Consider the following 14,152-nt stretch of genomic DNA (forward strand, 5'->3'; position numbering starts at 1 on the left):
CCGTAAGGCGCTCGGCGAGTTCCGCCAGAACCGGAAAGGCGCCGAGGGCGGCCAGGAGGAAGAACCCGCAGCGCTTCCGGGAAGCGGCGGCGGCGATTCCGGGGCGCGGAGGAAACGGCGAGGCCCTACCCTGACCCCAAGGCTTTTATTGACGCCTCTCACAGTGCAGCGCGAAAAACGCGGCCGAGGAGGAAGGCTTTCACCGACCAACCCTCGAGCCGCTCTTTGGTCCCAAGAAAGAAGGGGAAAAGGGAAGAGGAGGAAGCAGCGAGGAAGAGGAGGAGGAAGAGGAGGCCTCAGCCGCTGTCGCCGCCGGGCAGGACGCGCCATTGGAAGACACTGGTGTCCTTCCCGCCCAGCGACACCAGGTGCCCGTCATCGTGCGTGAAGCGCACGTTGGTCACGTGGCTGCCGTGCCCGCCGTACACGTGACTGGGAGCCTGTGAGGGAATGGGCGGGACACGTGAGGGAGCGGTCACGTGGTCACACCCACGCAGAGCCACGCCCACCTCAAAATGGGGACACCCCCCCGAAATTTGGGGTCTGGACCCCCCCAGTACCCCAAAATTTGGGTCTGAACCCCCCCAGTATCCCAAAATTTGGGTCAGGGACCCCCCCAGAATTGGAGTCTGGACCCTCTCCCCCCCCGATACCCCAAAATTGCCATTGTGGATCCCCCAAAACACTCAGCCTGTGCATCTGGAGACCCCTGACCCCCAAATCAGAGTCTGGGACCCCCAAACTGGGGACTGAGACCCTTCCCCAGCCCCCCCCAGGACCCCCAGAGCCCCCTGCCCACCTTGGGCCGGGCACAGGGGCACTGGAACAGGTGAACCTGGCACAACCAGGACCCTCCTGCCCCCCAAATCTGGGTCTGAGACCCCCCAAACTGGGGTCTGGGACCCCCATAACCCCCGTTGCCGAGCCCCCCACGCCCCCCAGAGCCCCCTGCCCACCTTGGGCCGGGCACAGGGGTACTGGAACAGGTGAACCTCACCCAATCACAGCTCCCGATCCCCAAATTGGACCCCAGGAACCCCCCAAATCTGGGTCTGAGATCCCCCAAACTGGGGTCTGGGACCCCCATACCCGCCCTTGCTGAGCCCCCCACGCCCCCCACGCCCCCAGAGCCCCTGCCCACCTTGGGCCGGGCACAGGTGAACCTCACCCAATTACAGCTCCCGATCCCCCAAATTGGACCCCAGGAACCCCCCAAATCTGGGTCTGAGACCCCCCAAATCGGGGTCTGGGACCCCCATACCGAGCCCCCCACGCCCCCCAGAGCCCCCTGCCCACCTTGGGCCGGGCACAGGGGTACTGGAACAGGTGAACCTTGCAGAAGTCGTCGGCCACGGCCACCACGCGCTCGTGGTGCGAGCGGCACAGGGAGTTGATGTCGGTGCCGTCAGAGCCGTCCGGCCACACCCCTGGGACACACAGGGGGTTCAGGGGGACCCCAAAAGCCCCCCGGGCGCCCCCCTGAGCCCCCAGACCCACCGAAGACATGGAAGCCCAGCACGCAGGTGTAGGACGCCCACTCGCGGTCGCGGCTCTCGAAGCGGTTCCGCAGCAGCTTGCAGCCCCCGGCCACGTCCCCTGAAATGGGGGGAGAGACCCCCAGAATGTGGGGTGGGGAGGGGGAGAGATGCACCCCAAAATGTGGGGTTTGGGAGCAGTGAAAACCCCCCAAAATCTGGGGGGTGGGCAGTAAAATCCCCTCAAAATTTGGGGTTGGGGGTGGGAGAGATTCACCCCAAAATTTGGAGGGGTGGGCAGTGAAATCCTGTCAAAATTTGGGGGGGGTGGGCAGTGAAATCCCTTTAAAATTTGGATGGGGGGCAGTGGAATCCCTTCAAAATTTGGGGTTGGGGGTGGGAGAGATTCACCCCAAAATTTGGGGGGTGGGCAGTGAAATCCCTTCAAAATTTGGGGTTGGGGATGGGAGAGATGCACCCCCAAAATCTGGGGGTTTGGTAGTGAAATCGCTTCAAAATTTGGGGGGGTGGGCAGTGAAACCCCCCCCCAAAATTTGGGTGGGTGGGTGAGGGCAATGAAAGGCACTCAAAATGAAGGAGGGGGGAGAGAAAGGGAACCCCCTCCCCCAAAATTTGGGAATGAGAGGGTAAATGAGCCCCCCAAAATTTGGGAATGAGAGGAAAATGAAACCCTGAAAATCTGAGAATGGGGCAGAAAATGAGACCCCCAAAATTTGGGGAGGGGCAGGGAAAGCGAGACCCCAAACTCTGGGGGTCCCATCAGGGTCAGGGGGGTCCCGGCAGGGTCAGAGGGTCCCGTTGCCCCCAGGGGGAGCCCCCCAAGCCCCCAGACTCACAATAGAGAATCTCATAATCCCCCGAGTTGGACATGATGAAGCGCCCGTCCTTGGACCAGTCCAGGTGGGTGATGAAACTCGAGTGGCCCTGGGGGTGGCATGGGGGGGGTCAGGGGAGATTTGGGGACCCCCCCAGCCCCCCCCAGAGCCCCCCCAGAGCCCCCCTGAGCCCCCAGACTCACGGTGCAGCGGCCGAAGCGGCTGAACTTGCGGCCGCCCTCGGCCACGCTGTAAATGTAAATGAAATTGTCGTGGGAGCCGATGGCCAGGAAGGTCCCGTCTGAAATTGAGGGGGGGGGGCATTGGGGGGTCAGGGGGGGTCTCACACATTGGGGGGGTCGGGGGGGGTCTCACACATTGGGGGGGTCGGGGGGGTCAGGGGGTCCCACATATTGGGGGGTTTGGGGGCGGGGGTCCCACACAGGGATGTAAATGTAAATGAAATTGTGGGAGCCAATGGCCAGGAAGGTCCCGTCTGAAATTGAGGGGAGGGGGCATTGGGGGGTCAGGGGGGGGTCTCACACATTGGGGGGTCAGGGGCGTCTCACACATTGGGGGGTCAGGGGGTCCCACATATTGGGGGGTTTGGGGGCGGGGGTCCCACACAGGGATGTAAATGAAATTGTGGGAGCCGATGGCCAGGAAGGTCCCGTCTGAAATTGAGGGGGGGGGGACATTGGGGGGTCAGGGGGGGTCTCACACATTGGGGGGGTCGGGGGGGGTCAGGGGGTCCCACATATTGGGGGGTTTGGGGGGGGGCGGGGGTCCCACACAGGGATGTAAATGTAAATGAAATTGTGGGAGCCGATGGCCAGGAAGGTCCTGTCTGAAATTGAGGGGGGGGGGACATTGGGGGGGGGTCTCAGACATTGGGGGGGGGTCAGGGAGGGTCAGGGGCACTTCAGGGACAGGTCAGGGACAGTTTGGGGACACTTTGAGAGACTTTGGGGACACTTTGGGGCTCACCCGGTGAGAAGCGAACCACCGAGAGCTGCTCGTTGCCATCAGAGCCCCCGGCCAGGAGCTGCCGAGTGCCCGTGTCCAGCACCAGCCACCTGGGACACGGACGGACAGGGGGACACGGACAGACAGGGGGACAGGGACGGACAGGGGACATGGGGACAGACAGGGAACAGACAGGGGGACATGGGGACGGACAGGGGACAGACAGGGGGACATGGGGACGGACAGGGGGACACCAGGGGGACACGGGACAGACAGGGGGACAGGGACGGACAGGGGGACAGGGGACAGACAGGGGACAGGGGACAGAGAGGGGGACAGGGACGGACAGGGGACACGGACAGACAGGGGACACGGACAGACAGGGGACACGGACAGACAGGGGGACAGACAGGGGACATGGGGACAGACAGGGGGACACGGACAGACAGGGGGACACGGACAGACAGGGGGACAGACAGGGGGACAGGGGACAGACAGAGGACATGGGGACGGACAGGGGACAGACGGGGGACACGGACAGAGAGGGGGACAGGGACGGACAGGGGACGGACAGGGGACATGGGGACAGACAGGGGGACACGGACAGACAGGGGGACACGGACAGACAGGGGGACACGGACAGACAGGGGGACAGGGGACAGACAGAGGACATGGGGACGGACAGGGGACAGACGGGGGACACGGACAGAGAGGGGGACAGGGACGGACAGGGGGACACCGGGACGGACAGGGGGACACGGACAGACAGGGGACAGGGACGGGCAGGGGGACACGGACGGACAGGGGACACGGACAGACAGGGGACACAGACAGGGGGACAGGGACGGACAGGGGACACAGACAGACAGGGGGACACGGGACAGACAGGGGACAGACATGGGGACAGCAGGACACAGACACAGGGACATGGGGGGACAGGGGGATGTGGGCACTGTCCCCCCCATGTCCCCCTGATGTCCCCATGTCCTCCTGTCTATCCTGCTGTCCTCCTGTCCGTCCCCCTGTCCCCCTTATGTCCCCCCATGTCCTCCTGCTCCCCATGCTCCTCTGTCTCCCCTCCAGTGTCCCCCTGTCCCTCTGCCCCCCTGTCCGTCCCCATGTCCCCCTGTCTGTCCCCTGTCCCCTGTAAGTCCCCATGTCCCCCTATCTGTCCCACTGTCCCCCTGTCTGTCTGTGTCCCCCTGTCTGTCCCGGTGTCCCTCACCTCCCGCTCAGCAGCCCCACATCCCCTCTGTCCCCCTGTCCCCTCATGTCCCCCATGTCCCTCTGTCCCCCCCATATCCCTCTGTCCCCCATGTCCCCCTGTCCGTCCCCATGTCCCCCTATCTGTCCCGGTGTCCCCCTGTCCATCCCACTGTCCCTCTGTCCATCCTGGTATCCCCCTGTACCCCCCATGTTCCCCTGTCTGTCCCTCTGTCCCTCTGTCTGTCCCGGTGTCCCCCTGTCCCCCTGTCTGTCCCTCTGTCTGTCCTGGTGTCCCCCTGTCCGTCCCGGTGTCCCCCTGTCCGTCCCTCTGTCCCTCTATCCGTCCTGGTGTCCCTCTGTCCGTCCTGGTGTCCTCCTGTCCGTCCCAGTGTCCCCATGTCCCCTCCCCGTCTGTCCCCGTGTCCCCCTGTCCGTCCCAGTGTCCCCCTGTCCATCCCAGTGACCCCTGTCCGTCCCGGTGTCCCCCTGTCTGTCCCCCTGTCCCCCTGTCCGTCCCGGTGTCCCCCTGTCCGTCCCTCACCTCCCGCTCAGCAGCCCCACGGCCACCACGTGTCCCGCGGGGTGGAAGTCTGCGCACAGCCCGGTGTCCTGGGGGTGGGGAGGGGTCACGGGGGGGGACCCCAAACTGGGGGTACCCAACCCCCCCCCCGCACCCCAAACCGGGCTCTGCACCCCCAGACCCAATTCGGGGGTCCCCAGCCTGGGGGTGCTCCTGGTCCCTTGTGCCCAAAGCACCCCCTGACCCCCCAAAGCCCCCCAAAAAGGGCTCCTGGGCCCCCCAAAGCACCCCCTGACCCCCCTGGTGTGTCCCCCTCCCCAATTTGGGGGGTCCCATCCCACCTCCAGCCCAGGGTGTGATCCTGGTCCCTCCCCAGCCCTTCCGGACCCCCATTACAGACCCCAAACACCCCAAAATCCCCCCAGACCCCCCAAATCTCACACCTGACCACTCCCCTGCCGCCCCCTCCCCAATTTAGGGGTCCCACCTCCGGCTCCAGGCTCCAGGCCAGCGCCTGCTCTATGTCCCTTGTCCCCACAGCCCTGTACCCCCATTACCAACCCCAAATCCCCCCAAATCTCACTCCTGCCCTCCTTTGGGGTGTCCCCCTCCCCAATTTGGGGGTCCCACCTCCAGTGCCAGGCTCCAATCAGGAGTGACCCAACCCTTCTGTACCCCCATTACCAACCCCAAATCCCCCCAAATCTCACTCCTGCCCCCCCAGTGTGTCCCCCTCCCCAATTCGGGGGTCCCAGCCCACCTCCAGTGCCAGGCTCCAATCAGGACACGCTCCTGTTCCCTTGTCCCCAACCCTTCTGTACCCCAATTACCGATCCTAAATCCCCCCAAATCTCACTCCTGACCCTATCCCAGTGTGTCCCCCTCCCCAATTCGGGGGTCCCCTTGCACCTCCAGCGCCAGGCTCCAATCAGGAGTGACCCAACCCTTCTGTACCCCAATTACCGATCCTAAACCCCCCCCAAATCTCACTCCTGACCCCCCCAGTGTGTCCCCCTCCCCAATTCGGGGGTCCCAGCCCACCTCCAGCGCCAGGCTCCAATCAGGAGTGACCCAACCCTTCTGTACCCCCATTACCAACCCCAAATCCCCCCAAAAACCCCAAAATCTCACTCCTGATCCCCCCCAGTGTGTCCCCCTCCCCAATTCGGGGGTCCCCTCGCACCTCCAGCACCAGGCTCCAATCAGGAGTGACCCAACCCTTCTGTACCCCCATTACCGACCCCAAATCCTCCCAAACCCCCCCAAATCTCACTCCTGCCCCCCTTTGGGGTGTCCCCCTCCCCAATTCGGGGGCCCCAGCCCACCTCCAGCGCCAGGCTCCAATCAGGAGTGCCCCAACCCTTCTGTACCCCCATTACCGACCCCAAATCCCTCCAAATCCCACTCCTGCCCCCCTTTGGGGTGTCCCCCTCCCCAATTCGGGGGTCCCAGCCCACCTCCAGTGCCAGGCTCCAATCAGGAGTGACCCAACCCTTCTGTACCCCAATTACCGATCCTAAATCCCCCCAAATCTCACTCCTGACCCTATCCCAGTGTGTCCCCCTCCCCAATTCGGGGGTCCCCTTGCACCTCCAGCGCCAGGCTCCAGGCCAGCGCGTGCTCCCGGCCGTCCCACAGGCACAGCTGCCGGTCGTGGCCGCAGGTGAGGAAGCGGCAGCAGTTGGGGTGCGTGGCCAGACCCCAAACCTCGTCCGTGTGACCCTGGGGGGGTTCGGGCAGGGGCACCCCAAAAACCACCCCGAAAACCCCGTTAGAAAAAACCCTAAAGGGCTCAGGGAATGGGGCACCCCAAAAACCACCCCGAAAACCCCGTTAGAAACACCCTGAGGGGCTCAGGGAACGGGGCACCCCAAAACCAGCCCCAAAAATCCCATTAGAACCATCCTGAGGGCTCGGGGAGCTGGAAACTCCAAAAACGACCCCAAAAATCCCATCAGAAACACCCCAAAGGGCTCAGGGAATGGGGGACCCCCAAAAAAACCCCTTAGAACCACCCAAAGGGCACAGGGAGCTGGGGGACCCCAAAACCAGTCCCAAAAATCCCATTTGAACCATCCCAAGGGCTCGGGGAGCTGGAAACTCCAAAAACGACCCCAAATACCCCATCAGAATTATTTTGAGGGGCTCAGGGAACTGGGGACCCCAAAACCAGCCCCAAAAATCCCGTTAGAAGCATCCTGAGGGCTCGGGGAACCAGGAACCCCAAAAACAACCCCAAATACCCCCTCAGAATCATCCAAAGCTCTCGGGGAGCTACGGGGACCCCAAAAACGACCCCAAACACCCCGTTAGAAACACCCCAAAGGGTTCAGGGAACGGGGGACCCCCAAAAAAACCCCTTAGAACCACCCAAAGGGCACAGGGAGCTGGGGGACCCCAAAAACGACCCCAAAAATCCCATCAGAAACACCCCAAAGGGCTCAGGGAACGGGGGACCCCCAAAACCACCCCGGGGACCCCAAAACCACCCCGGGGACCCCAAAACCACCCCGGGGACCCCAAATCCCACCTGCACGATGGGGGTGAAGCCGCAGCCCAGCGAGCCCCTCAGCAGCGCGTTCCGCGTGGTGCCCACCAGCAGCTCCTCACCGGGACCCTCGGCGATCGTGCGCACGGCGCCGAAGCTCTCGGGGAGCTGGGCACCCCAAAAACGTACCAAAAATCCCGTTAGAAACCACCATAGGGCTCAGGGAGCTGGAGACCCCAAAAAATCCCCAAAATCCCATTAGAAACCACCTAAACTTTGGGAGCTGGGCACCCCAAAAATCCCGTTAGAAACACCCCAAAGGGTTCAGGGGGCTGGGGACCCCAAAAATCCCAAAAATCCCATTAGAAACACCCCAAAGCTCTCGGGGAGCTGGGGACCCCAAATCAAAAACGACCCCAACTCAGTATAGACCCATAAAACCAAATCCGTCAAACCCCCAAAGGGTTCAGGGAACAGGGGACCCCAACACAAAAATCCCTAAAAATCCCATGTCGGGAAACGCCCCAAACAACCCACATGGAACTCTCGGAGATGGACCCAAAAACGACCCCAAAAATCCGTTAGAAACACCCAAAGGGTTTAGGGAGCGGGACCACCCCAAAAATCCCATTAGAAATCCACCCAAGTGGGAAAATTATTACGTGACACAAGAGATTTTTGGCACAAAGATATTTTTGGGCACCAAGGGAGATTTTGGGGCACTAAAGAGATGTTTTTGGGACACCAAGGAGTTTTGGGGTGGAGTTTTTTGGGCACTAGGGGTTTTGGGGACTTTAAAGGCAGTTTTGGGCACAAGGGCGTTTTTGGGGTTTGGGGCCTAGGGTTTTTTGGGCACCAAGGGCAGTTTTTGGGGTTTGGGGCACTAAGGGAGGTTTTGGGGCACCAAGGGCGGTTTTTGGGGTTTTGGGGTTGTTTTTTAGGGCACCAAGGGCGGTTTTTGGGGTTTGGGGCTGTTTTTAGGGCACAAGGGGGTTTTTGGGTTGGGCTGTTTTTTGGGCACAAGGGCGGTTTTTGGGGCACCAAGGGCGGTTTTTGGGGTTTTGGGGCTGTTTTTTGGGGCACCAAGGGCGGTTTTTGGGGTTTTGGGGCTGTTTTTTGGGGCACTAAGGGAGGTTTTTGGGGTTTTGGGGCTGTTTGGGCACAGGGTTTTGGGTTTGGGTGGTTTTTGGGGCACCAAGGGCGGTTTTTGGGGTTTTGGGGCTGTTTTTTGGGGCACCAAGGGCGGTTTTTGGGGTTTTGGGGCTGTTTTTTTGGGCACTAAGGGCGGTTTTTGGGGCACCAAGGGCGGTTTTTGGGGTTTTGGGGCACTAAGGGCAGTTTTTGGGGCACCAAGGGCGGTTTTTGGGCATAAGGGGTTTGGCACCAAGGCGGTTTTTTTTTTGTGGGCACTAAGGGCGGTTTTTGGGGCACCAAGGGCGGTTTTTGGGGTTCGGGGCTCTGCCCACCTCCACCTCGTGCAGCAGCTCCAGGCTGGCGCTCCAGCTGAGCAGCCTCCGGTCCTTCCCGCCGCCGCTGAGCACGGTCCCGTCCCGGCGGCGGCACAGCGCGAACACGCTGCCCTCGTGCGCCCGCGTCTGCTGCCCGATCTGGTACATGTCTGGGGGGCTGGGTCAGCCCCAAACCCACCCCAGAATAACCCAAAAACAGCCCCAAAAACAGCCCCTAAAATATCCCAAAAACAGCCCTCAAAATATCCCAAATCCACCCCAAAAACAGCCCCAATTCCACCCCAAAATAACCCAAAACAGCCCCAAAACCAGCCTCTAAAATATCCCAAATCCACCCCAAAAACAGCCCCAAATCCACCCCAAAAACAGCCCCAAATTCACTCCAAAATACCCCAAAAACAGCCCTCACAATATCCCAAATCCACCCCAAAAACAGCCCTCAAAATATCCCAAATCCACCCCAAACCAGCCCCCAAAATACCCCAAATCCACCCCAGAAAGAGCCCCCAAAATATCCCAAATCCACCCCAAAAACAGCCCCAAATTCACCCCAAAATACCCCAAAAACAGCCCTCAAAATATCCCAAATCCACCCCAAACCAGCCCCCAATTATCCCAGAAACAGCCCTAAAATACCCCAAATCCACCCCAAAACACCCCAAATCCACCCCAAATACCCCAGAATACAGCCCCAAATATCCCAAATCCCCCAAACCAGCCCCCAAAATATCCCAAAGCCACCCAAAACCCCCATTCCACCCCAATCCCCAAACAGCCCAAAATACCCCAAAACCACCCCAAACCACCCCAAATACCCCAAAACAGCCCCAAACCACCCCAAAATTCCAAATCCACCCCAGAATACCCAAAACAGCCCAAATTCACCCCAAAATCCCCAGAAAACAGCCCTCAAATACCCAAAACAGCCCAAATTCCACCCCAAAATACCCCAAAAACAGCCCTCAAAATACCCCAAATCCACCCCAAAAACAGCCCCAAATCCACCCCAAAATACCCCAAAAACAGCCCCCAAAATATCCCAAATCCACCCCAAAACCAGCCCCAAATCCACCCCAAAATACCCCAAAACAGCCCCAAAACCAGCCCCTAAAATATCCCAAATCCACCCCAGAATACCCCAAAACCAGCCCCAAATTCACCCCAAAATACCCCAAAAACAGCCCTCAAAATACCCCCAAAAACAGCCCCAAACCAGCCCCTAAAATATCCCAAATCCACCCAAAAACAATCCCTCAAATCCACCCCAAACCAGCCCAAATACCCACCCCAAATCCCCCAAATAACCCCAAACCCCACCTTTCCTGCCCTTTGCCTGGGGTGCAGGTCCAGGTGAGGATGTTCCCCTTAAAAACCTCACCCCAAATCCACCCCAAATCCCCCACATCCCCCCCAAAACCCACCTCAAACCCCCCAAATACCCCAAATCCCCAAATCCACCCCAAATCCCCCAAATCCCATCCCAAATCTCCCAAACCCCAAATCTCCACACCCATCTTTTCCGCCCTTGCCTGGGGTGCAGGTCCAGGTGAGGATGTTCCCTCTGAAAACCTCACCCCAAAACCACCCCAAACCCCACAAATCCCACCCCAAATCCCATCCCAAATCCCCCAAACCCCAAATCTCACCCCACCTTTTCCCCCCTTGCCGGGTGTGCGGGTCCAGGTGAGGATGTTCCCCTTGAAAACCTCACCCCAAAACCACCCCAAACCCCCCAAAACCCCCAAATCCCACCCCAAACCCCCCAAATCCCACCCCAAACCCCCAAATCCCCCAAATCCCACCTTTTCCCCCCTTGCCCGCGTGCGGGTCCAGGTGAGGATGTTCCCCTTGAAAACCCACCCCAAAAACCGCCCCAAAACCATCCCAAAACAACCCCAAAACCTCCAAACCCACCCCAATCCCCCTAAAACCTCCCCAAATCCCCCAAAACTCACCCCAAATCCCCCAAATCCCACCCCAAATCCCCCAAAACTCACCCCAAAACCACCCCAAATCCCCCAAATCCCCCAAACCCCACCTTTTCCCCCCTTGCCCGGCGTGCGGGTCCAGGTGAGGATGTTCCCCTCCGAGTCCCCGGTCAGCAGCGCCCCGGCCGCGTCGAAGATGAAGCACTGGATGAATTTGGGCTTCTTGTACTTCTGAAATAGGGGAAAAAGGGCTGAGCCACCCCAAAAAAACCCCAAATCCTCACAAAGCCACCCCAAAAACCCCTGATCCTCACAAAGCCACCCCAAAAACCCCAAATCCCCAAAAAGCCACCCCAAAAACCCCCAAACCCCCACAAAGCCACCCCAAAAAAACCCCAAATCCCCACAAAGCCACCCCAAAAACCCCTGATCCTCACAAAGCCACCCCAAAAACCTCAAATCCTCACAAAGCCACCCCAAAAAACCCTGATCTCACAAGCACCCAAAACCCAAACCTCCAAAGCCACCAATAACCCAATCCCCACAAAGCCACCCCAAAAAACCCCAAATCCCACAAAGCCACCCAAATACCCCATATCCCAAACCCTGAAATGCCCAATCCCCATTTCTGACCCCAAAGATCCCGTGTTTCTTGGTGAGGGTGCCCCCATTCCATGTCCAGAAGAACACGTGGGATTTCATTCCCCAAAGCCCAAATGGTCCCAAATCCCCCAAATGACCCCAAACCCCAATCCCAAACCCTGAAATGCCCCAAATCCCCCATTTCTGACCCCAAATCCCCAAAATGCCCCAAATCCCCCATTTCTGACCCCAAAGATCCCGTGTTTCTTGGTGAGGGTGCCCCCGCTCCACGTCCAGAAGAACACGTGGGATTTCAATGCCCCAGACCCCAAACCCAATCCCCAAACCCCAAATGACCCCAAATCCCCCAAATGACCCCAAACCCCAAAATGCCCCAAATCCCCCATTTCTGACCCCAAAGATCCCGTGTTTCTTGGTGAGGGTGCCCCCATTCCAGGTCCAGAAGAACACGTGGGATTTGCCGCTGCTGACGATGCTGCCGCTGTCACGGGGGTTGAACTCCACCGTCAGCACCGACTCGTTCGTGCTCTGCGGGGTTTGGGGGTTTTGGGGTATTTTGGGGGGATTTGGGGTTTTTTGGTGGGGTTTGGGGTTTTTTTGGGGCTTTTAGGGGTGATATTTGAGGGTTTTTGGAGGCATTTTAGGGGGTTTGCAAGGGGATTTGGGGTGGAATTTGGGGTGGAACTTGGGCGATTTGGGGAGTTGGGGGGCTTTGGGGTGGGTTTGGGGGCATTTGGGGTTTTTTGGGGGGTTTTGGGGCTTTTGGGGATATTTGAGGGTTTGGGGCATTTTAGGGGGTTTGCAGGGATTTGGGTGGGTTTGGGGTGGACTTGGGGATTTGGGAGGTTGGGGACTTTGGGGTTTCTTGGAGGATTTGGGGGTTTTGGGTGGGATTTGAGGTTTTGGGGTGGGATTTGGGGTTTTGGGGAATTTAGGTGGGTTTTGGGGTGGGTTTTGAGGTATTTGGGGTAGGTTGAGGATTTGGGAGGTGATTTGGGGTTTGGGGTTTTGAGGGGTTTAGGGTGGGTTTGGAGGATTTGGTGGGGGTTTGGGGTGGGTTTTGGGGTTTTTTTGGGGGTTTTGGGGTGGGTTTGGGGTGGGTTTTGGGTTTTTTGGGGTTTTTGGGGTGGGTTTTAGGGTTTTTGCGGTGGGTTTTGGGGTTTTTTGGGGTTTTTGGGGTGGGTTTGGGGTGGGATTTGGAGTTTTTAGGTGGTTTTGGGGGGATTGGGATGGGTTTGGGGTGGGTTTTGGGGTTTTTGAGGTGGGTTTTGGGGTTTTCTGGGGTTTTTGGGTTTTTCTGGGGTTTTTGGGGTGGGTTTGGGGTGGGTTTTTGGGGTTTTATGGGGGTTTTGGGGTTTTTTGGGGTTTTCTGTGGTTTTTGGGGTGGGTTTGGGGTGGGTTTGGGTTTTTGGGGTGGGTTTGGGGTTTTCTGGGGTTTTTGGGGTGGGTTTTGGGGTTTTGGGGGTTTTTGGGGGGCGTTTTGGGGCTCCCACCTTGACCTCGGCCTGCTTGGTGCCGCGGGCGCAGTCCCACACCGACATCATGTGCTCGTTGGAGTCGTCGACCACGCACAGGAACGCGCCCTGGTCCTGGGGCACCCAAAAAAACCCCAAATTTGGCTTTTTGGGGGGTATTTAGGGTGTTCTGGGGTGTTTTTAGGGGATTTTGAGGTATTTTTGGGATTTTTAGGGTCACTCACAGCCGTGGAGAAGGCGAGCGAGTCCACACCAATGGGGTTTGTAGAGGGTTTTGTGGGGTGGTTTTGAGGAATTTTGGAGTATTTTGGGGGTATTTTGGGTGTTCTGGGGATATTTTGGGGGTATTTGAGGTGGTTTTAGGGTGGTTTTGGGGTATTTTTTGAGTGTTTTTGGGGTGTTTTTGAGGTTTTAGGGTCACTCACAGCTGTGGAGAAGGCGAGCGAGCCATTGGGGTTTTCAGGGTATTTTGGGTGTTCTGGGGTATTTTGGGGTATTTGGGGTATTTTGGGGTGTTTTAGGTGTTCTGGGGATATTTTTGGGCTATTTGAGGTGTTTTTGGGCTATTTGAGGTGTTTTTGGGGTATTTGAGGTATTTTTGGGGTGTTTTTGGGGTTTTAGGGTCACTCATGGCTGTGGAGAAGGCCAGCGAGCCGCTGAGGTTTTCAGGGTATTTTGGGGAGTTATTTGGGTATTTTGGGTGTTCTGGGGGTGTTTCTGGGCTATTTTGGGGTATTTTGAGGTGTTTCTGGGGTATTTTTGGGTGTTTTTGGGGTATTTTAGGGTGTTTTTGGGGTGTTTTTGGGTGTTTTTGGGGTTCCAGGGTCACTCACAGCCGTGGAGAAGGCCAGCGAGCCCACGCCGCGCTCGAAGGAGCCGAGGCCGATTTGCTGCAGGGTCTGGAGCGTGGCCGAGTCCCAGATGTGCACGATCGGCTGCAGGGGCTGCGGGGTTTGGGGGGATTTGGGGGGAATTTGGGGGCATTTGGGGCATTTTGGGCATTTTGGGGGTTTTGGGGAATTTTGGGCATTTGGGCATTTTGGGGGCATTTTTGGGGCATTTTTGGGGAGATTTTAGGGGGATTTTGGGGGGATTTTGGAGGGATTTGGGGCCATTTTAGGGGGATTTTAAGGGGGATTTTTGGGGGGGATTTTTGGGGTTTCACATCATGGTGGGGTTTGGGGCC

The 14,152-nt window shown here is 58.6% G+C and overlaps 1 protein-coding gene across 1 annotated transcript in view; it reads right to left on the minus strand.

Moving 5' to 3' along the window:
• Positions 1-130: 130 nt before the first annotated feature.
• The window catches only part of EML3 (EMAP like 3), a 15,299-nt gene continuing 1,277 nt past the window's right edge, over positions 131-14,152 (minus strand). The window contains exons 4-17 of the mRNA XM_064736956.1: positions 13,800-13,910; positions 12,985-13,080; positions 11,885-12,019; positions 10,999-11,119; positions 8,958-9,109; positions 7,534-7,659; positions 6,594-6,725; positions 5,025-5,092; positions 3,299-3,387; positions 2,515-2,612; positions 2,333-2,420; positions 1,498-1,596; positions 1,297-1,427; positions 131-440 (exon numbers count right to left, since the gene is read on the minus strand). Coding sequence (XP_064593026.1) covers positions 297-440; positions 1,297-1,427; positions 1,498-1,596; positions 2,333-2,420; positions 2,515-2,612; positions 3,299-3,387; positions 5,025-5,092; positions 6,594-6,725; positions 7,534-7,659; positions 8,958-9,109; positions 10,999-11,119; positions 11,885-12,019; positions 12,985-13,080; positions 13,800-13,910 — 1,590 coding nt within the window. The 3' untranslated portion in view covers positions 131-296. The remainder of the gene's footprint in view (positions 441-1,296; positions 1,428-1,497; positions 1,597-2,332; positions 2,421-2,514; positions 2,613-3,298; positions 3,388-5,024; positions 5,093-6,593; positions 6,726-7,533; positions 7,660-8,957; positions 9,110-10,998; positions 11,120-11,884; positions 12,020-12,984; positions 13,081-13,799; positions 13,911-14,152) is intronic.

The sequence above is a fragment of the Zonotrichia leucophrys genome, unplaced genomic scaffold (genome assembly GCF_028769735.1).
Source record: "Zonotrichia leucophrys gambelii isolate GWCS_2022_RI unplaced genomic scaffold, RI_Zleu_2.0 Scaffold_34_1600103, whole genome shotgun sequence".
In the NCBI taxonomy this organism is placed as follows: Eukaryota; Metazoa; Chordata; class Aves; order Passeriformes; family Passerellidae; genus Zonotrichia; species Zonotrichia leucophrys.